At 37.6% G+C, this 25,686-nt stretch overlaps 1 protein-coding gene across 1 annotated transcript in view; it reads right to left on the bottom strand.

The window, feature by feature from the left end:
- PTPRQ (protein tyrosine phosphatase receptor type Q) overlaps positions 1-25,686 on the bottom strand; it is a 4,272,575-nt gene that overhangs the window by 3,055,388 nt on the left and 1,191,501 nt on the right. Inside the window, exons 11-12 of the mRNA XM_044087226.1 lie at positions 23,753-23,914; positions 23,475-23,654 (exon numbers count right to left, since the gene is read on the bottom strand). Of these exons, the coding sequence (XP_043943161.1) occupies positions 23,475-23,654; positions 23,753-23,914 (342 nt within the window). The remainder of the gene's footprint in view (positions 1-23,474; positions 23,655-23,752; positions 23,915-25,686) is intronic.

Raw genomic sequence — 25,686 nt, 5'->3', positions numbered from 1 at the left:
GAAAAAAGTTCTTATTTTTTTATCCATACTTTGAGATGCAAGGTCATTTCACATAAGGAGTAAGTAAATCTGCAGTAAGGGACAACAGCAGGGTTCTAAATAAACTTACATGGTTTAGCCAAAAGCACAGAAAAGACAGTTGTCTTGTATAGTCACTGAAATGTGTTTTTTAGTACCATGAGTCAGACTCAGTCTGAGGTGGTGAATGACAAGGTGAATGAGGACTCCAAACTGAAAAGTAAATAGTAACATTGTAACATGGGTAACTCCCATGATCTTTCCAGCTACCTCCCTATCTCTATACTCTCCCCTCTATCTAAAATCTTGGAAAAATGTGTTCACTCACAACTACTTAAACACCTCTCAAATAATGCTCTTCGATCCCCTGCCCAACATAGTTTCTGGCCAGGGCATAGCACCATTACTTCCCTATTATCTTTCACCGAATCTGTCAACAAAGTCTTGGGCGCAGGCCATCCTACCTCAGTAATCCTACTAGACCTATCTAAGGCCTTCAACACTGTGTCACATGCTAAGCTAGTAAACCAACTATCAACACTAGGTTGCTCCCCAAAATCCCTAAGCTGGTTTACCTCCTACCTACAGAACAGGGAACAATCTGTACAATGGTTAAATGCACAATCTCAGTACCAACCTAACAATATAGAAGTACCACAGGGATCCATTTTAGGTCCACTACTGTTCAATATCTTCATCAATGACCTGCACAAAGTCCCCCTAATCCAGAACATCATCCAATACGCCGATGATTCAACACTTATATCCACCTCTAAAACATTATCAGACCTCCTCCCACTTACACAACAGGCTTTTACTTCTATCAAATCATGGCTTATTAATGCACAACTAATGCTAAACCCCCAAAAAACTAAACTTTTACTTTTCTCAACAAAACCACCCAACATTGACTTTAAAATCCTGGCTAAAGACGGCACAGAAATTGAACTAGTGAAAATAGCCAAATTGCTAGGTATAATAGATGATAAACTCACATATGACCAACACATCTTAACTGCAATCAAGAAAACCCATTTCAAACTAGGTAAACTATACCGTCACAAACTCTACCTGGATAAATATACCAAAATAAAACTAGCCAATACCCTTCTCATCCCCTCCCTGTTATATGGTAGTGCCATTTTCACTAACCTGCACACAACCTTTAGTAATAAATTACAATCCTGTTATAACAAAATAGCCAGATTTGCCTCCGGAAACCCTTACGGCTCTCATCACTGCCATACCATCACTGAACTAAGATGGTTAGAGCTTTCCCACCATCTACAATGCACCCAACTAACCTTAGTCCACAAACTAATTTCTAAACCAAATGACTGCCTTGCCCTTAACTCAATCCTACAAACATACACCCCCACTAAAGCCTACAAAAGAGCTGGACAATGCCTGTTCTCCCATACCATAGCTAAGCTATGGAATAATCTTATATCTGAAATAACCCAAACTGATCACCCAAAACCTTTTTAAGGCAGCCCTAAAAACACATTATCTAGACAATCCATGCTGCACCTGCCTCAAAAGCAAACCACCTTAAACAATATACTTCCCCAAATACTACAATGACAAAATCTTTGCAAAAACCCAATCTTCACATGTATTAGTGTATTCTTACTATACAGGATACTGGAATCTCACCATAGAAGGACATGATATAACACTACTATTCAATTGTAAACTTCCTGTTTTATTTTTCACCTGTCATGTCTTCAGTGTGTGTATATATTCTATGTTTTCTCTTCCTGTTATATCAGTAACATTGTCACATTGTGTTTAACTCTTATATCAGTAACATTGTTACATTGTATTTTAATTATTATGTTCCTTTGCATTTTGCTTGTGGAGCTTTTCTCCCCGGGCCTCCACTGAAAATGGGTCTCTGAGCCAGTGGACTTTCCCGGTCAACAAATGTTAATAAATAAATAAAACATAATATTATGCAGTACATCAAACCTAAAACTTGTAGTTGATGTAAGTGGCAAGGAATGTGATACAAAAGCAGACACATTGTGCCTGTAATAAAGCAAGAGAAACAGACTAATGTAAAAGGTATATAAGCTTTACACAGTGTGGATGCAGCAGTTGTGCAAAGTGACATCTGGGAGATCAAAAAACAGAAGAGCCAAGGGTAAATGTCATGATGTCTGCATTAAAGGTAAAACTGGCAATGTTTTAATGCTTGCAGTAAGAAACAAGGAGACACTTCTGTGAGGAAAACAAAGAGCAAACTTTGTCTTTCAGAACTAAGATCTGACATCCACAGTGCAGTGAATTTACTGACAAAAGTAATCTATGTAAGACAGACACCTAAGAACAGGTTATTTTTGAAATAAAATCCAATGATACTAAGAAATGTTATCCAGAAATTCTGCCCCACAAGTAACTGATGAAAAAACAAAATCAGTTTGTACTATTTAATGTAGTGTACGTGCACAGCATTCTCTATGAAATAATACATTTATAGAGTTAGTAAAGAAACTGGAAGTGCTGTTAGCAATGGAAATAATTATTCTGGACCACTATAACTGTTGTCAAGGAAACTTAGGAAGGAGAAATGGGTTCATAACTTACAAGACAGTCTGGAAGTGATAATACTAGTAACAGTAGAAAGGAATGCTTTTGTTAGGACAGCATTTGCAGAACTACGTTGCAGCATGACAAGTCAGGTTAAACCTATTTTAGAAGCAAAAGTTATGACTAAATCTTATAGACTGCCATAGTACTGAAGAAAGGCCATACAAGCAAACACTGGAGAAGTTATGTAATGTACACCTATTGGAGAAATGTGTCTCTGCTTAAAAGCAGATAGTGCCCCACAAATATGGCTGGGTTGTCAAGGGACAACTAACAAACATAATGAATCCAAGACCTGATTTCATGCTGGGAGGGGGTATTGTGACATGCTGATATTATAAAAGGTGTACAAATATTGAAAATAGTGCATAAATAGCAATGGTCACTGCACTTGATGGTAATATTGTTCTGACTAAAGTATGTTACAGCACGTCATAGCTTCTGCCTTTCAAAAGGGTAAGCCCTGGCTGCAGTAATTCACTGACCAGCTTTGTGAATGAATAATATACTGAGACATAAGAAAAAGTGAGAGGGAGAGAGAGAGAGAGAGAGAGAGAGAGAGTTAAGAAAAGCTCATAGCAGTGAGGTTTTCCCCTTCCTAAGAGAGAATGCTAGAGCAGAACAACAGCTCTGAGGTACAGGTCCATATACAAAGGAAGGAAACTGGAAAGCTCTGAGGTACAGGTCCATATACAAAGGAAGGAAACTGGAAAGCTCTGAGGTACAGGTCCATATACAAAGGAAGGAAACTGGAAAGAAGAGTGACATGCACTTAACACAGAGCTGCAAAACAGATTCTGTGACAAAGGACTGCTTTGAAGACACGCTGGAGTTGTTATTTACAGAGTGTCATACAAGAGAAATGCACAGTAATTAGACAAGCCAGAGACAGGTTCTCCAACACAACTAACATGATCGGGTGTCTCTTTCAGCATATCTTGGTCACTATCCCTTGTGGAACTCAATTTCTGTCATCTGTATCTAGAGATGGTTTTGAAGAGAAGTCTCCCAGGAGTTATATATGAAAGATGAAGGTAGTTGGAAAGGCATCCTTGGGAATAGAGTTGAGAAGAGGCAGAGAAAGAACCTAAGGCCTGGGGCCTGAAGTGACAAATACATTCCTATTGGGTGAGTTCTGATAGGGGACAGAGGGTGAAAGAGACTAGCAGTATTCTTCTTCTTCTTTCGTCTTTTCCCAGTTAGGGGTCGTCACAGCGGATCACCTGTCCACTCATGATTGGTAGTGGAGTTTTACAGTGTCAAGTTGCCAGCCCGGTGCCCAACCTTCCACAGAAGGCACACACAAGCACACACTCATGCCTAGGGCCAATTTAGAGTATCCAATCCACCTACAGCATGTCTTTGGGATGTGGGAGGAAACCGGAGCACCCGGAGGAAACCCATGCGACCACAGAGAGGACATGCAGACTCCACACAGAAGGCACCCCAGCTGAGGATCAAACCAGAAAACCTCTTGCTGTGAGCTGGCAACACTAACCACTGCCCCACCGTGGCCACCCGTGAAAGAGACTAGCAGTGAATACTGCAAATATCCTGAACTGCATTTTGTTGTCCAACAGGATTTTAGTACACACGCAGGAAGCTATCAGTTCCAACTTTCTTGGGAGATTACCTCCTAATTATCATTTGCATCTATAACTGTAAACAACATACAAATGTATTGAGTTTACTTGGTTACAGTACTGTGTACAACACTATGTATTCTTTTGTCTGTGTATAATCATTGGTTTGTATCTTGCATCATGATGCCTGAATCTGACTGAAAAGGGTCTGCTGATAAGTCCGCTTATTTGGTTATAAACTGAAATAAGTTATATAAATAAATAAATAAATAAATAAATAAAGCAATGTTTAGGGCTTTGCTACAAGGAGAATATGAACAGGCAAATATTGTAATGTTAGAGTTAAAAATTGTCATTTGTTCTTAAATTGCACAATTAAGCTAAGACTTGCATTGTGCTGCTCTTCAAAACTGCATGTATTTTAGCTAAAGGAAGCACATTTTAGTTTATTTTTGTTAAGAATAAAATACAAATATGTATGCTAGTACAACCTAAAGCCTGAGCCTCTTGTTTTGATGTTGTCAAAGAGAATTACATGAGACTGTATAAATGTCATAAAGGGAGAGCTATCAAGGCTGTAGGGAGCAGATATTGTAGGAAGTCTGCACCAACCCAGATTAACTCTTTTTTTTACCTCCCTATCCTTTCTTCTTCTAAACTTCCTACAATATCTGCTCCCTACAGCCTTGATAGCTCTCCCTTTATGACATTTATACAGTCTTATGTAATTCTCTTTGTCAAAAAAAACAAAACAAAAAAATTACATTTTTCTTTTTTTAAGACATTTGTTTATTATACTTTGTATTTGCCATGACTATTTTATGTATTACGTGTATTATTAAAACAAAAAAAGTTACACCCACAGGGGCTGAAACAACGTAAAAAGATACTACAACCACAAAGCACAGTTCTAATACCACTTTGAAGCAACGTTGAAAACTGAAACCATTGACATCCACGATTATAAATAATATAGATTTATTGAAATAGAACCACGACTAAGCACTTTCGCCAGCAAACTGGCTTCTTCAGAGTCGTTCATTTCTCATTTAATTACTCTTTATATCATGTGCACTCAAATCTCATTGGAACAATTCCTAAAACACACCCCCCTATACACAAAACCCCACATAATTTGTGAATCATTTGTATCAAATGCATAAACTGTTACTACATAACAACTATTTAAAAAACTATTAAAAAATATATTTAAAAATGTTAACAATGTAACAAAATCAATTTTATACCTTATTAATGGTGATGTCCTATTCATGAAATATAAAAGAATGATGTATCTATTATTAATTCATTATGTTCTAATACTCTCTATATTCACATACTCATACACATTTAATACACATAAATAACACATTAATATTCTCATATATCAACTTAATCTAGTTTCAAAAACTTCCTAAACAAACTTCCTAAAACACTTTCTAAATGACTTATTTTATATAACACTTTCATTACAATACATTTGATACACCCCAAACTCATCGTGTCCCATGTATGTAATACATAGACTGATCATATAAGTTGAGACCTCAGTTTTAACATGGGTTTGATCGAAATGTAGTCATTTAGCCCCGGGGGTCTACAGGCATCCAATCTAATCTGCCATTCTGTTTCTAAAGCCCCCACTTTGTTGACTATGTCACCCCCTTGGTCACAATCCAACACACGTCCTATCACAAAGAATGTAAATTTGTTAAAATTCATACATTTTGTGCTGTGCAAATAAAGTGCATTGTGCTTGTCCTTCTTCTTAATAGATCTAATGTGTTCTGCGATCCTGTCCTGCAACCTTCTTATGGTCTTACCCACATAATATGCCTCACAGGATGAACATGATGCCAAATAAATTAAATTCTTTGTACAACAATTACATTGTCCTGGACAGGGGATGGTGTACTTGTACCCATAAACACACACATAGGTACTCTCATTAATATATCTACACCATCTACAAAAGCCACAACTTTTCATGATTGACTTAAAATTGCTCTTACTCTTTCTTTCCAAAATGCCTTTTAAATTGTCTCCCCTCCTATGTACAAAAACTGGTTCTAAGCCCAGAATTTTCTTAATCTCATCACTTAATGCATACTTCCAAATGCCTTTTATAATGTTAATCAGTTCAGGTGACTTAGGGTTGTACTTTACAATCATCTTTATATCTGATCCCTTTATTGAACCATCAGGATGCTGTTCTTTCATTTGTCCTAACCCAGTGTAAAGAACAGGTGCATATCTCCCACTCCTTTCCCTCAAAACATCCCTTCTAACACTTAGTAGGAGCTTAAGTGGATAACCACGATCTAGGAACATTCCTATTAGTTTAAAGAGTTCCATTCTAAATTGTGCATCATTGCTAACCAATCTTGAAGTTCTCACCATTTGTCCTTTAACAACTCCTTTGCGATGGTGGAATGGGTGGCAACTAGAAAAGTGTAATAGTGAGTTTGAATAATTCTCTTTTCTATAAATGTTACTTTCAAAGCCTCTTAATGTTTTACTAATAGTCAGATCCAAATAATTAATTCTTTCTTTATTCCATTGGAATGTAAACTTCAAAAATTCTGTCGTAGTACCCAGAAATTCAACAAACTCAACCGCAGTTTTCTCATCACCTTTCCATAAAATTAAGATGTCATCCAAAAATCTATTATACATTAATATATTTCTCATGTATCTGTCAGATGAAAAAATGTGCGTTCTCTCCCATGTAAGTAAGACAGCATTGGCAAATGCTGACGCACATCTTGCACCCATCGCAACTCCTGACATTTGTTGAAATAAATCTCCTTCAAAAATAATGAAATTGTTTTTAAGTACCAATTCCATTAGATCACGTATAAAATTGGCTTTTGTTCCTTCCATCAATCCGTCCTTAGCAATTGCCTCAAAAAACATCTCTAAACCTGAACTGTGTGGAATGACTGAGAATAGGTTTACAACATCAATAGTAAGAAACCCAAAATCACTATTCCCTTTCTCTAAGTTTTTCATCCTATCAAGACAATGCCATGAATCTCTAATGATGTGCAGTGCTGAATTAACAATAGGCTTAACTGATATATCAATAAATGAAGCTAACGTTTCTGTTTTGGATCCCTTCGCTGATACAATAGGTCTAAATTGTAACCTATCAGCCCCTTTATGTACCTTTGGGATACCAAACAAAGTAGGTATTCTTGGAAACTTAACGTTCAGGTAATCATACTCCTCTTCATTGATGTTACCTTGAAATAATGCATCATGTAAAAATACATCAATTTTGTAATATGCCCTATTAATCTCGCACCTAGAGACCATAGCATAAGTGTCATCACCATTCAAAATCGCAGAGATTTCAGAAATATAATCAATAGTTGACATAACAACCATTCCTCCCCCCTTGTCTGGTTTCATAAACCTGTATTGTCCAGACTTCTTGAGGGAGTCCAACAACTCTCTCCCATGCGTTGAAAGGTTGTCCTTAAACAAACAAACAAACACTCTCCAGACATTTACGTATCTGTACCTCAACAAGCTTCTCAAAACCCATTACCTCAGAATTAAAAGGTGGTACAAATGCACTTTTTCTTTTAAGCATACTTGTTTTGTTACAAACCCCAGTTTTTTCAATGGATAAACCTTTTTCATTAGTTGCAAAAAACATTTTTAAATGCATTTGTCTTGTAAACAATTTAAAATCTAATAAAACATGGGCTATATCCACTCTAAAAAGTGGTACAAAGCTCACACCTTTACTGAACAGCTCAAAATGCGTTTCCCCCACAACTAAATCAGTGTAATTGTAAATACAATAACCATTTTTCTTCAGCAACTGATGTTTGAGGCCTTGAATAGTGACCATTTCCTTGTTACCGTACAGTGGACAATTCCTGTCAACCGTGTTTACATCTATGTCCACATCTTGTATTGCAACATTAACCTCATCAACCACATACATATCATCATCACTCCTTGTGAACGTGTCAAAAATAATATCACCGTCAAAGTCATTGTCATGTGTAATACATTGTTCCCTAAATACACACAATTCCATCTGTGTGGATTCTTGTGTAGTATAGTCAATTGAAGTCTCAATAGTAACATCACCAATGTCCAAATTGTTAACGAGACGAGTAGGAGCGGAGACCAGAATAGGAGGGTGCACGAGGAGAGGTTCGACATCACTTCCTGGTTCCAGGCTCCCTTGTTCAGAGAAGCAGTCAGCGTCGACGAGAGAAGAACTTCGCGTCCTCGCTTGAGTGAGCAAATTTCCCAGTATGAGAAGTTATGCACCAAGTTTCGTGCGGTGCAGTTAGACAGTTTGTTTCTAAAAAAATCAAAAGAGATGAACCAAGTACCTTTGGGTCTGCGTGTGTGGAAGAGACCCATGGGTGTAGATGAAGGCTCTGTAGCCTTTCAGGAATTGATTGCTCTTTTCAACAAAACGGGGCTCGATATGTTAGACATCATTATACGGAATAATGATACCAAACTGGCGGATTTACAGGAGCAGATTGGTCAACTACACGTAAGTATAACTACTGACTTGTTGTATGAACAACACCAGGTTAATTTTGATAGGGCTTTGAGAAATATTGAGACATTCGTAACAAAGAATATGGCGAAAAAGAAAAAGAAATTGGAAAGGGACACTGCTGATTATAAAAATAAAAGAGCTTATCTGCCTGGTGCTAGAGCACATGGTTTTAATATTGACAATGAAAATGTTAATAACGACACTGAAAATTTGAATTACAACGAGGATGTTGGGGGTAATGAAAGTTTTTTAGAAATGGAGAACGGCCCTCGGAGATCAGAGAGGCTTCAGAACAGGGGTTTGACTGTGAGGGAAACACAACAAGGCTACAACAGGGGTGGGAGAATGAACAGAAGAGGGAGATATTGATTAACAATTTGGACATTGGTGATGTTACTATTGAGACTTCAATTGACTATACTACACAAGAATCCACACATATGGAATTGTGTGTATTTAGGGAACAATGTATTACACATGACAATGACTTTGACGGTGATATTATTTTTGACACGTTCACAAGGAGTGATGATGATATGCATGTGGTTGATGAGGTTAATGTTGCAATACAAGATGTGGACATAGATGTAAACACGGTTGACAGGAATTGTCCACTGTACGGTAACAAGGAAATGGTCACTATTCAAGGCCTCAAACATCAGTTGCTGAAGAAAAATGGTTATTGTATTTACAATTACACTGATTTATTTGTGGGGGAAACGCATTTTGAGCTGTTTAAAGGTGTGAGTTTTGTACCACTTTTTAGAGTGGATATAGCCCATGTTTTATTAGATTTTAAATTGTTTACAAGACAAATGCATTTAAAAATGTTTTTTGCAACTAATGAAAAAGGTTTATCCATTGAAAAAACTGGGGTTTGTAACAAAACAAGTATGCTTAAAAGAAAAAGTGCATTTGTACCACCTTTTAATTCTGAGGTAATGGGTTTTGAGAAGCTTGTTGAGGTACAGATACGTAAATGTCTGGAGAGTGTTTGTTTGTTTAAGGACAACCTTTTAACGCATGGGAGAGAGTTGTTGGACTCCCTCAAGAAGTCTGGACAATACAGGTTTATGAAACCAGACAAGGGGGGAGGAATGGTTGTTATGTCAACTATTGATTATATTTCTGAAATCTCTGCGATTTTGAATGGTGATGACACTTATGCTATGGTCTCTAGGTGCGAGATTAATAGGGCATATTACAAAATTGATGTATTTTTACATGATGCATTATTTCAAGGTAACATCAATGAAGAGGAGTATGATTACCTGAACGTTAAGTTTCCAAGAATACCTACTTTGTTTGGTATCCCAAAGGTACATAAAGGGGCTGATAGGTTACAATTTAGACCTATCATATCAGCGAAGGGATCCAAAACAGAAACGTTAGCTTCATTTATTGATATATCAGTTAAGCCTATTGTTAATTCAGCACCGCACATCATTAGAGATTCATGGCATTGTCTTGATAGGATGAAAAACTTAGAGAAAGGGAATAGTGATTTTGGGTTTCTTACTATTGATGTTGTAAACCTATTCTCAGTCATTCCGCACAGTTCAGGTTTAGAGATGTTTTTTGAGGCAATTGCTAAGAACGGATTGATGGAAGGAACAAAAGCCAATTTTATACGTGATCTAATGGAATTGGTACTTAAAAAACAATTTCATTATTTTTTGAAGGAGATTTATTTCAACAAATGTCAGGAGTTGCGATGGGTGCAAGATGTGCGCCAGCATTTGCCAATGCTGTCTTACTTACATGGGAGAGAACGCACATTTTTTCATCTGACAGATACATGAGAAATATATTAATGTATAATAGATTTTTGGATGACATCTTAATTTTATGGAAAGGTGATGAGAAAACTGCGGTTGAGTTTGTTGAATTTCTGGGTACTACGACAGAATTTTTGAAGTTTACATTCCAATGGAATAAAGAAAGAATTAATTATTTGGATCTGACTATTAGTAAAACATTAAGAGGCTTTGAAAGTAACATTTATAGAAAAGAGAATTATTCAAACTCACTATTACACTTTTCTAGTTGCCACCCATTCCACCATCGCAAAGGAGTTGTTAAAGGACAAATGGTGAGAACTTCAAGATTGGTTAGCAATGATGCACAATTTAGAATGGAACTCTTTAAACTAATAGGAATGTTCCTAGAGCGTGGTTATCCACTTAAGCTCCTACTAAGTGTTAGAAGGGATGTTTTGAGGGAAAGGAGTGGGAGATATGCACCTGTTCTTTACACTGGGTTAGGACAAATGAAAGAACAGCATCCTAATGGTTCAATAAAGGGATCAGATATAAAGATGATTGTAAAGTACAACCCTAAGTCACCTGAACTGATTAACATTATAAAAGGCATTTGGAAGTATGCATTAAGTGATGAGATTAAGAAAATTCTGGGCTTAGAACCAGTTTTTGTACATAGTAGGGGAGACAATTTAAAAGGCATTTTGGAAAGAAAGAGTAAGAGCAATTTTAAGTCAATCATGAAAAGTTGTGGCTTTTGTAGATGGTGTAGATATATTAATGAGAGTACCTATGTGTGTGTTTATGGGTAAAAGTACACCATCCCCTGTCCAGGACAATGTAATTGTTGTACAAAGAATTTAATTTATTTGGCATCATGTTCATCCTGTGAGGCATATTATGTGGGTAAGACCATAAGAAGGTTGCAGGACAGGATCGCAGAACACATTAGATCTATTAAGAAGAAGGACAAGCACAATGCACTTTATTTGCACAGCACAAAATGTATGAATTTTAACAAATTTACATTCTTTGTGATAGGACGTGTGTTGGATTGTGACCAAGGGGGTGACATAGTCAACAAAGTGGGGGCTTTAGAAACAGAATGGCAGATTAGATTGGATGCCTGTAGACCCCCGGGGCTAAATGACTACATTTCGATCAAACCCATGTTAAAATTGAGGTCTCAACTTATATGATCAGTCTATGTATTACATACATGGGACACAATGAGTTTGGGGTGTATCAAATGTATTGTAATGAAAGTGTTATATAAAATAAGTCATTTAGAAAGTGTTTTAGGAAGTTTGTTTAGGAAGTTTTTGAAACTAGATTAAGTTGATATATGAAAATATTAATGTGTTATTTATGTGTATTAAATGTGTATGAGTATGTGAATATAGAGAGTATTAGAACATAATGAATTTATAATAGATACATCATTCTTTTATATTTCATGAATAGGACATCACCATTAATAAGGTATAAAATTGATTTTGTTACATTGTTAACATTTTTAAATATATTTTTTAATAGTTTTTTAAATTGTTGTTATGTAGTAACAGTTTATGCATTTGATACAAATGATTCACGAATTATGTGGGGTTTTGTGTATAGGGGGGTGTGTTTTAGGAATTGTTCCAATGAGATTTGAGTGCACATGATATAAAGAGTAATTAAATGAGAAATGAACGACTCTGAAGAAGCCAGTTTGCTGGCGAAAGCGCTTAGTCGTGGTTCTATTTCAATAAATCTATATTATTTATAATCGTGGATGTCAATGGTTTCAGTTTTCAACGTTGCTTCAAAGTGGTATTAGAACTGTGCTTTGTGGTTGCAGTATCTTTTTATATTATGTGTATTAACTTGCCCTGATTTAAAGCCTTAGTATTTGCATTGTCTATCTTTGTCTAATGTGTTTAATTTCTGGAGCTTTTCTCCCCGGGCCTCTACTGAAAATGGACATATATCCAGCTAGACTAGCCAGGTCAACAAATGTAAAATAAATAAAATAAAAATAAATGTTTAAAAGTATAAAGTGTTGAACTAATTCTCCTTGAAATACACACACACACACACACACACACACACTGTATATATATATATATATATATATATATATATATATATATATATATATATCCATCCTCATCTCCCTATCGGGGTGTTACTTCAACAATGACAATCATCTTGAGCCAAAGTTTGCAACACCGGGTGGCTAGCCCTGCCGCAAGATATATATATCTGTATATTCCACAGGTTTTTTATTTGTTTTTATTCGTTTGTTGGCTGGGTATGCCCACTGGAAACAAATGTCTCTTTTCAGGCCAATCAAGGAGCACTGCCTAGTTAAATGACTTCCTGAGGGCCAAACAGCAGGCAAAATAGAAGTGAGGGGAATAAAGCCCTGTACCCTGGACTACAGGAAGCATCTCATTAATAGATCAGAGCCTTGATCCCCTGTATTAAATGACAAACTATTTTTGGGTTTAAATTACTTTCAGTCAGCCAACAAACTTTGAAAAATAGACACAGCTGATACGTTTATATGAATGATGATGAGTGGGTGTATCTTACCACATGATATAAATGATATGTGAGTGCAATGCATCACTTTATATACACAATGTGTGGGTTCATCTCATCACTTTATATAACAGATGGGTAGGTATATCTTATCACTCCCGCAAGGCTTATTAGCCGAGGCGCTAGAGTGTTTGTATGTTTTAATAAATTCTTTGATTTGTATTGTTGGTTTAGTGGTTTATTTTACTTTATTTTATTTTTCGTGGTCTCTGTATTTATCACATTATTTTAATGATGAATTGGTGTATCTTATCACTTTATATGAATGATGCACGAGGGCATCGTATCACATTATGTTAATGATGTGTGGGTGTACTATATCACTTTATATTACTAATGTTTGGGCACATCTCATTACTTTATACAAATGATGAGTAGTGAACCTTATCACCTTATGTTAATGATGTATTAGTGTACGTTATTACTTTATATTAATGGTGTGTGGCCATATCTTATTGCATTATATGAATGATATGTGAATGCACCAGATCACTTTTACATGAATGATGAGTGGGTAAAACTTATTACATTATATGAATGATGTTTGGGTGTACTGTATCACTTTATATTACATGTATAGGCACATCTGATTATTTTGTATGAAAGAGTCTATAGTCATTTAGAAGAAAACTCAGTTATGGCAATAGAACAAAAGGGCAATAAAAGAAAGTCATATGGAACAAAGGATCATTTTCTGTTAAATAAAGTCATAGTGGAGAACTAAAAAGGGAAAGACTTTAAGAATGCCATGGATATACAAAAATGTATTTGACAGTATCCCACATTCATGATAAAAGAGTGCTTAAAATGTATAAGATAACCCTACACTGATCAATTACATCACAGCGACCATGAAACAGTGGCAAACCACTTTGCAATTAAGCCATGATAAAGGACAAATTAATATTCCAGGGATAAAAATAAAAATGGGAATATTCCAGGGTGACTCTCTGTCACAACTGCTATTCTGCCCTGCCCTTAACCCATTAAGCTGTCTGCTTAACAGCTTAGGCCATGGCTATAATTTGGCTCCTAGAAAACAACAAAGTGTAAAACTTATCTTCTCTGTGTCGATGATTTGAAACTGTATCGCTCATCAGATGAGAACTGAAAACACAAGTGCAAGTTGTCAAAACTTTTTCAGGTGATATAAAAATGACATTTGGTTTTGATAAATGTGCAAAAGCAACCTTTAAAGTAGGAAAACTGCAGCACCAGGAAAACATCAGTTTGGGACAAGAATGTGATATAAAAGAACTTAAGCAAGAGGGAGTGTATAACTATTTGGGAATTGATGAAGGATCAACAATAAAACATGAACAAATGTGAATAAAACTTAGTAAGGAGTACTTTAGAAGACTTCAATTAATCCTGAAAGCAGCGCTGACATCCAGGAACAAAATTCAAGCTCTTCCCATCCTAACTTACAGTTTTGGAGTGATTGACTGGCCCCAAAATGTGTTGGATGGATTAGATAGGAAAACAAGAAGGATGCTTCATGCTAACCAAATGATTTATAAAAATCAGTGCATACCAAGATTATATATTCCCCACTCTGAAGGAGGGATGGGCCTCCTTGAAATTCATTATATGTACAGCTCCACAATCGTGGGGCTCCACACATATCTGCTGACCTCACAAGACCCAAATGTAGTGAAAGTTTTGAAACAAGAGGAGAATAAATCTAAGATGACTTCACTGCTTAGGCTAACAGAAGCATATCGATGTCAAGCAAGAATGGGAATGAGACCACAAGTGGATAAAAAACAGGCAGCAACTGAATGTGCCAAAAAACAAAAAGAAATAATGTAAGATGAAGGACCAGACGAGAAGGCAAGAAATGTGGAAAATGCATAAATATAGTTGCAAGTATAGAAAACGTCTGGAAGAACCTCTTGTTGATCAGGAACAGATGCAGGAATGGTTAAGGAGAGGCGAATTCCAACTAAGAGATGAAAGATTAATATTAGCAGGACAAGATAGTGGGCTACGTATACACTGGTTTACAAAGTCCATTGAACATATTGGAGAAACAGACAAATGTAGATTTTGTAAAACAGAGTTGGAAACAGTTGCACACCTCATTGCTGGTTGCGACAAACTAATGGCAGAAGAACTGTATACTGAAAGGTATAATAATGTACTGAGACTGTTGCACTGGGGATTGTGCAAACATTATGGTATTGAAGTGGCTGAAAAACACTGGAAACATGAGCCACAAAGCATCATAGAAAATGATGACGTGTACATCACTTTGGATCATCCATTGCCAACACTTCAGAAGATAGGCACTAGAAAACCAAATGTAGTGGTCCAAGAAAAGAAGACAAAGTAGCATTGATCATTGAAATTGCCACACCCAGTGACTACATGATCTTGTGTACAGAGAGATACAACATTATAAAATATCAGGATTTGCAAGCAGAAATGAGAGCAAGGTGGAAGAAAGATACCCAGATAGTTCCAATAGTAGCAGGAGCAATGGATCTTATAAAAAAGAACCTACAATCATATTTAGATATGCTACCAATACATGTAACTCCATACAAATTGCAGGAGGGGTCATTACTGGGCACATTGCGGGTGCTGCTAGGAGCACTTTTGGCTAACATCAGAGTGAAACAATACTAATTTCATGAACTTTAATCATACTTTGACTTAGGAATGGGGCCCATTCCCATCATGGTATTAGAAACCCAAAAGATTTGGAGAAATTAAAAAATAAAAAGATGTGTGGGATAATCCTGTCACTTTATATTAATGATGGGTGGGTATACCTTTTCAAATGTTGTGAATGACATGCAGGTATATTTCATCATATTATATCTCAAGCTATAGTGTTGATGGAGAAGTACAGAGAATGTCAGAAGGAGTTGCATTGTGTTTTTGTAGACTTAGAGAAAGCATATGACAGGGTGCCTAGAGAGGTGTTGTGGTATTGTATGAGGAAGTCAGGAGTGTCAGAGAAGTATGTAAGAGTGGTACAGGATATGTACGAGGGTAGTGTGACAGCAGTGAGGTCTGCGGTGGGATACGTTTAAGGTGGAGGTGGGGTTACATCAAGGATCAGCTCTGAGCCCTTTCTTATTTGCAGTGGTGTTGGACAGGTTGACAGATGAGATCAGACAGGAGTCCCCGTGGACTATGATGTTTGCAGATGACATTGTGCTCTGTAGTGAGAGTAGGGAACAGGTGGGGGAGACCTTGGAGAGATGGAGACATGCTCTAGAGAGAAGAGGAATGAAGGTCAGCAGGACTAAGAAAGAATATATGTGTGTGAATGAGAGGGAGAATAGAGGAATGGTGAGGATGCAAGGAGTGGAGGTGGCGAAGGTGGATGAGTTTAAATACTTGGGGTCAATAGTTCAGAATAACGGTGAGTGTGGAAGAGAGGTGAAGAGGAGAGTACAGGCAGGATGGAGTGGGTGGAGAAGAATGTCAGGAGTGACTTGTGACAGACGAGTACCTGTAAGACTGAAAGGGAAGGTCTACAAGAGGGTAGTGAGACCAGCTATGTTATATGGGTTGGAGACAGAGGCATTGACAAAAAGGCAGGAGTTTGAGCTGGATGTGGCATAGTTAAAGATGTTAAGATTTGCACTGGGTGTGACGAGGGTGGACAGGATTAGGAATAAGTATATTAGAGGGTCAGCCCAGGTTGGCAGGTTTGGAGACAAAGCCATAGAGGCAAGATTACGTTGGTTTGGACATGTGCTGAGGAGGGATGCTGAGTATATTGGGAAAAAGATGCTAAGGATGAAGCTGCCAGGTAACAGTAAAAGAGGAAGGCCTAAGATAAGGTTTATGGATGTGGTGAGAGAAGACATGCAGGTGGCTGGTGAGACAGTGCAAGATGCAGAGAACAGGAAGAAATGGAAACAGGTGATCTGCTGTGGCGACCCCTAATGGGAACAGCCGAAAGAAGATGATGATATCTCAAGCTATAGATCACCATCTATGACCTATGAAATTCACAGCTCATACTTAGACCTACTGGAGACTCTTACCTTTCAACTCAATACCACATTCATGGGGGACTTTAACTACTTCAGTATAAACTGGACATCCTACGTGATCTCAAGACTGCAGACCCAGATATTCCTGGACTTTGTAAACAAACATCCTGGGCAATTAATCCACATGCCCACTAAGACTGCAAACATACTGTATCTGGTACTGACAAATGTGGAAGAATGCTGCACATTACCCCATTCACAGTGTAGTGCTCTCTCTGGAAAGGTCAGACCATAAAGCTGTACCTTTTGAAATAAAATTCAGCAAACCCCGAAGAAGTTAGGAACTACTTTAATGCAAACAACCTATTCTTAACTGATTACCTGACAAAATCTCAAACCCCTCCAAACTCAGAGAACACAGCTGCATATGCAGAATTGTACTCAGAAACCCTGTACAATCATGTTAATAACTGAGTAGAGACATGTATGCCTACCAGAAACAAGCCCATAACAAGCTCAAAACACAAACCACCCTGGTAGAATCCAAGCAATAACAGATTTTTCAACAAAAGCAAAAGAAATCATAGCTAAAATTAGAATGCCATGTCCAACCAGGATAAAAACTCATCAGGCTAAACAGGCAACTAAGAGAGCAAATTAAATCTACCAAAGCCAGTTTTAAGGTAAAGATAGCCTCCCATGCCAAAGACAACCTCAAAGGTTATTTTAGCTATGGCCAAAACCTCAAAGGCATCACGCACCATTCAGCAGAACTGATTGTTAGTAGAGCCACTTACAAGGAACTGGACGATAAAGAAAATCTGCTGGCCAACAAATTCAGCTCCAGTTCTGCCTCCCCTCCCACCCAGCTGTTCCCCAAGTAATACCATCAAACTTAACCACCACAACTATCATGAGAGAGCAGGTCCTAATGCTAACACTGCATCAATGGGACCAAATAATAACCCAGGATGCCTGCTAAATAGCTTAAAGCATGACCTACCTGGACCTCTGGAGTCACTATTTTACCATGGTTTCCAGACAGACTTTGTGCCACATGAATGTAGGGCTACAGTGATCATCCTCTGCACAAGGATGGTCGATCAACATACTCTGGGAACTTCAGCCCCATAAGTGTGACTAGTTTCACATACAAAGCCATGGAAAGAATTGTCATGTATATGATTAATAATGGCATATATAACCTTCATATATGATACTCAACCCAGTCTGGTTTTATTAAATGCAGATCATGCCTACTCAGCTTTGTGGGCTTCTTTGAAAAGGTCCTCAAGGCAATGGATGAGGGAAAATGGTGCATACTGCATGCATTGACCTGGCTAAGGCATTTGCTACAATAACCCACTCAGACATTATAAATAAAATCACAGAATTAGACATTAAATCCTATGTTGTGAACTGGATAGCCATCTGGCTCTCAGATAGGACCCAGGGAGTTATTTTATGGAGTACCACCAATACAAAGAGGCTGTTCACCAGCACAGTCCCACATGGCTCTGTGTTAGGCCATCACTGTTTTCACATTTACTTCTCAGACGTCAAAGCCAATGTCAAAGACTTATTTCTGGCTGACCAAGTTTACAGATGACTGCAAACTAGGAGAAGTTATAGAATCCACTCAAGAAATTAACATCTTACAGCAAGAACTAGCATAGCTTAAAACTCAGTGCAAAGAAATGTATAATAGTAGTCTTTGGGTAGATGGCCACCATTGAAAACTACCTAATTTATAATGCACCCCTAAGAGTGGACCAAGTAGTAAGAGATTTAGGGACATATGTGGATAGTAACCTGGCTTTTGACCCCCATGCATCCACGGCAGTAAGGAAATCATTCTATGTTGCTCAACGTACATGCAAGGGTATGACATCTAGTCCAAGGAGGTCGTAGTTCCAATGTATTCAGCCCTCATCAGACCCATCGTTGAATGTACTACCTTTGGTATCCAGGCACATGCAGCAACTGCAATGTCCACAGAGGTTCCTCACAAAAAGAATACAAGGCGTAAACAACATGTCCTATGCACATCATCTCAAAGCCCTCTCTCTATGCATGGCTTCCTATAGTGATGATCTGTGCCTGGCAAACAAGGCATCCTTGGATCTCAGTCTGATGGATCTTTTACACATCCAAAACACAACGACATCAGAACTATTCAGTCTAGAAACTTGAACCTTGCTGGCAACATAAATAGGACAAGTTGGAGGGGCAAGTACGTGTCTCAGAGAAATCCTCTCTTCTGTAACAGCCTTCCCATCCATATGAAGCAGAGTTCTTCCATAAGCTTATTCAAGCGCAACCTGAACCAGAGGTTGGGAAACTGGAAATTCACAGCAGATGTAGCACCTGTCTCTAATGGACAGAGATAGTTTGTAAATCATACCCTAGCTTACATATCATCCTTAACTTAATCTTAAGGCTCAAAAAAACTTGTGGAATCCATTTGGGATGCATGGCAGGGCTTATAAAGGTCCAAGTGGTAATTAGCCTAGTATATACATATGAACCTATAAAAGATGTGTGGGTATATCTTAACACATTACATCAATGATATGTTGGTGTGCCATATAATTTTATATTGCTGATGTGTGGGTTACTCTTATCATGGTAGACTAATGATTGGTGGGTGTAGCTTATCACATTGTGTGGGAACATCTGATCACTTTATATGAATGATGTGTGGGTGTAGCTTATCACATATGAATGATGTGTGGATACACCTTATCATTTAATATGAATGCTATATGGGCAAATCTGACTAGTTTATATGAATAATGTGTGAGTTAATCATATCACTTTATATTAATGAAGAGTGGGTGTACCTTATCACATTATATGAATAATGTGTGGGTGTACCTTGTCACATTATATGAATAATGTGCGGGTGTACCTTATCACATTATATAAATAATGTGTGGGTATACTTTATCACTTTATACAGATGATGTATGGCAACCTCTGATTACATTATGTGAATGATGTCCAGGTGTACCTTATTGCTTTCTATGAATGATGCTTGGGTGCAACTTATTGCTTTATATAAATGACGTGCAAGTTCATTTTATTACATTATATGAGTGATGTGTGGGTTAATCTTATGTCTCTATATTAATAATGTGTGAGTATATATTATCACATTATATGAATGATATCTGGGTTTAGAAAATCAATGATGTGTGAATGCATCTTATCACTTTCTTTGAATGGTGTATAGAAATATCTTATCACATTATATGAACGATGTATGGGGTATCTTATCACATTATATTAATGATGCACATTTTTTATTTTTATGAATGCTATGAGGGTTAATGTTATCACTTTTATGAATGATATGTGGGTTAATAATGGTGTGTGGGTTCATGTTATCACTTTTTATCAATGCTGCATTGGTTCAGGTCATTACTTTATGTGAACAACACATTGGTGCACTATGGTAACACATCTCTAGTTCAGCCTATAGATGATGCAGCCCAACTGTATTTTTATATTGCCATTTCCAAACTTTCATAAATGCTTATGATCTTCACTCATTAATTTAAAACAGACTGGGAACAAACAGTTTAATCCTTATTTATAAAAAGGTAATGTTGTTTGATAAATGTCACTTAGGGTTAGGCCTCGTCTCCAGGTTATATTTAATAATACTGCATGGTACTGAGCTGGTATAAATACAATGCTGCCATAACTGATCTAACACTACAGCTTTCTCCATAATGCAGAACGACAAACCTCTGACTGCATCTCAGATGACTTAAGTCTGACTTATTATTCATATGCTGGTGGAGTTGGGTATGGAAGGTAGGAGTCAGCAGCCAGTGCTAGCTTGCATGACCCATTACATGGCTGACAACCAGTGGAGAAGGGGTTACAGCATTAAGCAATATGTTCTGAAAGATGCATATCTACCAAGCAGTGTATCTGTTCAATAGCCACGATTTGACCTATGGGTGGAATCACGCATCAGTCTTTGTGCTTGTACTGAGGGAATCACACAGACATTAGTCTGCATATGGGACACCGGGGTAAGGTTAATTAATAAGTCTAATAACTTCCTGGATTATGGCATTCCCTGACTGACTATCACACTTAAGGAATGAAGAGGCCACTCAGGTCATAGGAAAGTTGATTGTTATCAGGTGAGTAAAGAAAAACACATAAAAAATCCTTCTAACCACATGACCCATTAAATAAAATGCTCTACAGAAGACTAAGGCTGTTTCACAGAATTTAAGCATGTACTCTTGATGACTGTAAATGTATCTCTACCAACAGTACCCTAACTAAACATTTCTTTTCATTGGATAGCTGGTAATACACATTCTCAACAAAGATGATATAAAAAATACTTGAGATAATCTAACACCGCATGGTTACAATTGCTGTAGCCTATCCTTAGGACACTTACCATTGTCGAGACTGTTCAGCACAGTCCTGAACAGCTCTGCTTAACAAACTTTCACACCTGTAAATTCATGCAGCACACAGGCTTTCTGAAATGTTTGAAACAGTCTTCACTATATCCATCCCAGGAATTATTCATAGGTTCATAGATTGGTACTAAGCTATCAGCCCTAGGACCTATACAAGCCTAGCCATAACAATTCCCTGGCTATTTCTTCCCACACTATTTACTTCCCTGGACCCCTGTCTAGCAGGGTGACTGACGTGATCCCCAGGGTGAATTTCCTTTCTCCCATCCAATCGTCAAGGTTCCTTTGGCCATCTATTCCAGAGTCCGGGGAGTCTCTGGGTCAGGAACCTATCCCTCCAGCATGTTTTGTTTATTGTGATGACAAGGTTTAGATCCCTGGAGCATGTGGCTCTGAGGGATTGGGATTTCTTTAAGTGTAGCATGTCCAACAGTGCTGGGTTTGACATGGCCTTGTTTGTTAAGCAGAGATCACCTCTGAGTAGATAATATGCGACAAAGGATAGCTGGAGTTTTTTAAGGTGGTCAGCGTAGGGCATCTGCTTTAGGCCTCTGATTCTTTTAGTGAGGTATTTCTGCAGCCTTTCCAGTTGTTGCAGATGTATTGAGAGGTACATACCAAATGGGGCATTGTATTCTATAATGGGTCTAATGAGGGATGAGTACAGTGGGACAATGGCCTCCTTTTTTCTGGATGAAAAGCCCTTAGTGATGAGGTGTGCCACATAGAAGGATTTCCTGACTATTGTGGCAATGTGGTTATCGAATGTGAAACCACTGTCCACCTGTGTCCCTAAGTCTCTTATCACACTTTTGGTGTTTAGTGTACTGCCACCTTTATGGTAATTCATGGGTACATGTATTTTACCAAAGGAGATAACTATACATTTCTTGGCATTGAGCTTGAGCCCATGGCTCTGACACCAAGCATCTGTTTCTGTAAGGCCCTTTTGTAGAGTATCCACATCATTTGGGGATTCAATAATGGCTCCCAGTTTTCAGTCATCTGCGAACATTGTTAGCCAGAGTCCCTTAGTGTTGGCCTGTACTTCAGAGAAGTAGATGCCAAACAAGAGACTAGACTGAACCCTGAGGTACTCCACTTGTCACTTGTCTGTAGCTGGATTTGGATTCGGCTACTTTTACAGTGTGGGTTCTATCAGTAAGCCAGTTAGCAACCCATTGGGTGACGTAGGGATTAATGCCCAGCTTAGTAAGTTTATCTATGATTCCAGAGTGAGGGATGGTGTCAAAGGCCTTGGCAAGGTCTAGATAGGCTGTGTGGACCATCTTACTCTTGTCCACATGGGTCATGACTTTTAATGTATACATTTAATTATTTAAGAAACAGGAGAATCCAGATGTTTTGAGGTGTTTAATTCCACATTGTTTGTTAATCTCTTCCTCTTCCATCTTATGCATCCAAAACTTTCAAACTTCTGCACAATTGCAACTTTCTTCCCAGAGCTATCTGCACCAGCTTACTGTACAAACTGAGCTTTCCACATTAAATAAAAATAATAGTTAATTACAAATGCCAGAATGACAAATAATGCCTTCAATTGTTCAATTAAAAGACAATCTGATTAGTAAGCAGTCATTGTACAAATACAAGACACAAAAAGGAAAATAACTATACCAACTAAAATTATGCCCTGCAAATTACTTGGCAAACCTGAACAAATGCTATTTATAATATTTAGCAATACTAAAATTGTAATTAATTTAGTTAACAATTTATGCTATTCAGTCCAGGCTATGCAACCCTGAACAGCCAAATTTCACTGGGGTCCCAGGTAAGAAAGGTCAAACATAATTAAAAGTAGGGTAGCTAACATATGATGTAAAGGTTAAATACATGAACGTGTCGAAACAAGAAGGAAAACGGCAGGACATAGTACAAAAATTAACTAGAAAATAAGAATTATAATTTCAGTTTAGACATACATGTGCAACACTCAAGTATAGTGTTAACTGTGTTTAAATTACCTGTTAAATTAATTGTTGTTCCATTTGCAACCTTTATGAACGTATTGTTTGTGTCCATCTCCAAAGCATAAACTGTGTAGTGAGTAATCTGGCCATTAGGGTTGACAGGTGGAATCCAGGAAAGCAGGACAGAAGTAGATGTCACATTTTGATAACTTACATTTCGCACAGAACTTGGAACTTTAATGAAGGAAAGAAAATTTAAATGGTGTTATAATCAAATGCATTAAACCAAAACTGTTTTGTATCTGTAAGATAATGTTCAGGTATATGCATACCTTGCTCGCTTGTTTTCACTGCAACTGTTAAAGGTGGCCCCTCTCCAACATGAGTTAAAGCTGATATTTTGATGATATATTCAGTAAATGGTATCAAATCCTTCACCTCATATGATATACTTTCAGCCTGTACATCAGTAATGTAGTAAATTGTTTTAGCCACTATAAAAGAATCAAAAGACATAAATGTATCATTTTAGTTTCCATTTAGAACCATAGGACATATTATACTTTTTGTTATGTTAAATGTTCTCATAACATAAATAGATGCAGCTTCATTTCTACCACTAAAAGCAGAACTGTATTTGTGAAAGAACCCTCTGGAAACAGCAGACTGCTTCATAGATATGTCTTCTTAGCAATTCTCCCATCTGTTAGGCAAAAATTTACATCTAGCTTTGGACATAAGTTTAGAGACTGGGAAAAAAGTGATGAGTAAACAAGTGACAGGAAGAAGCAGGGATGCAGTAATGAAGGCTATAAATAATGGTGCGAGAAAAACACAAAAAAGCCATAAAGACAATTAGACCAGTTTGTCTCACAGGAATACAAGGCTAGCAATTATATCAAAGATTAGGTCCTAAAAGAGGTTAAGGGGGGAAATGGAGGAAGTGCAGTAGTACAATACAAGACAGTAAGTGAAAGAGCAACAAAGATGTCAAGGGCAATGAGGACACAAGCTGAAAAGAAGTTTTCTGAAAAGATCAGGAAAAATAACAAAGGCATTTTAAGGTACACAGCAGAAAGGAAAAAGGGAAGGACAGACAAGGTGAAGCTATGCAAAAAATGAAAGAGTAATCACTCAAGACTGCAAACAAAAAAAATAAATAAAGGCACTGAATGAATACATTGCTTCAATCTTCACAAAAGAAAGCAGGTGGGGTGAGAGGGCTATTATGATGAGAGGGAAGCTGGTCAGGGTGGATATTATGGTGGAGGGCCACCAGAATAGAGGTGCAGGAGCTGGAGAGGGAACTGGTTCTCCTTAGAAAAGGTAAACCACTAAAACTAAATACCTTATCTCTAGAATCTTCAAGAATCAGACCTGTGTGCTGGCAGAACCACTGATATAAACCTTCAGCATATCACAGGGTAAGGAAGACATGCTTCAGGATTGAATTACTGCAGGTATGGTAACCTTTTGTACAAGGGAAGAGTAAGAAAAGTGCAGGAGACTGGAAGCCTGTGAGCTTAACAGCCATGACAGGGAAAGTCATAGAACGAATCTCCATGGCAATGTTGGTAAGACTTCTAGAAGACGACAATGTCTAGTAAAGTGACCAACACAGGTTCATGACCAGAAGTATTTGTCACATGAATTTTATCCAGACCTTTATGGGGGTTAGAAGACAAGGTACTTACAGTAAGCAGAGATTGGCTACGTGGAGCTCAGCAAAGATCTTCACTCAATCTCTCAATCTCTCAAACACTAGTGAGAGGAAAACTGGATGTGTTAAGGTAGAGCAAACACTGAAAAACTGAACTACTACAGGATTGAAATACAAGACAGATGGTTGTGATGAGAAGGATGACTTCTAAAATACAAAAATCATCTGCTAGACTACTGTGAAATTCTACAATAGGTCTACTACTCTTTAATGTATTAGTTTCTGACATACTGGAGGGGACAGAGAACAGAACAACATCTATAATGAGAGCAGCAGCAGATTCGGGGATCGCATCTAAGGAAGGATTTGGCAAAATTAGCCAAATGGGCAGAAAAGTGGCAGAGTGAGATCAATTGCAGTCAAATAAAAATTATTGCAGCTGGCCACACAAACTTTGGCAAGAAGTGTCAGTTGTAGGAGCAGAACTAATTGCAAATGAGAAGGAAAAAGACATTAATTGTTAATCACATCTGCACTGGACCACCAAAAGCAGAGTGAGGAAGCAGTGATAGCTGTATGCAAAATCATGGGGTGCAATCTCAGAAA

The sequence above is a fragment of the Protopterus annectens genome, chromosome 11.part0 (genome assembly GCF_019279795.1).
Source record: "Protopterus annectens isolate FY-2018-M chromosome 11.part0, PAN1.0, whole genome shotgun sequence".
Lineage (NCBI taxonomy): Eukaryota > Metazoa > Chordata > Ceratodontiformes > Protopteridae > Protopterus > Protopterus annectens.
The sequence above is the reverse complement of the archived record's forward strand: the minus strand, read 5'-3'. Positions and strand labels throughout refer to the sequence as shown.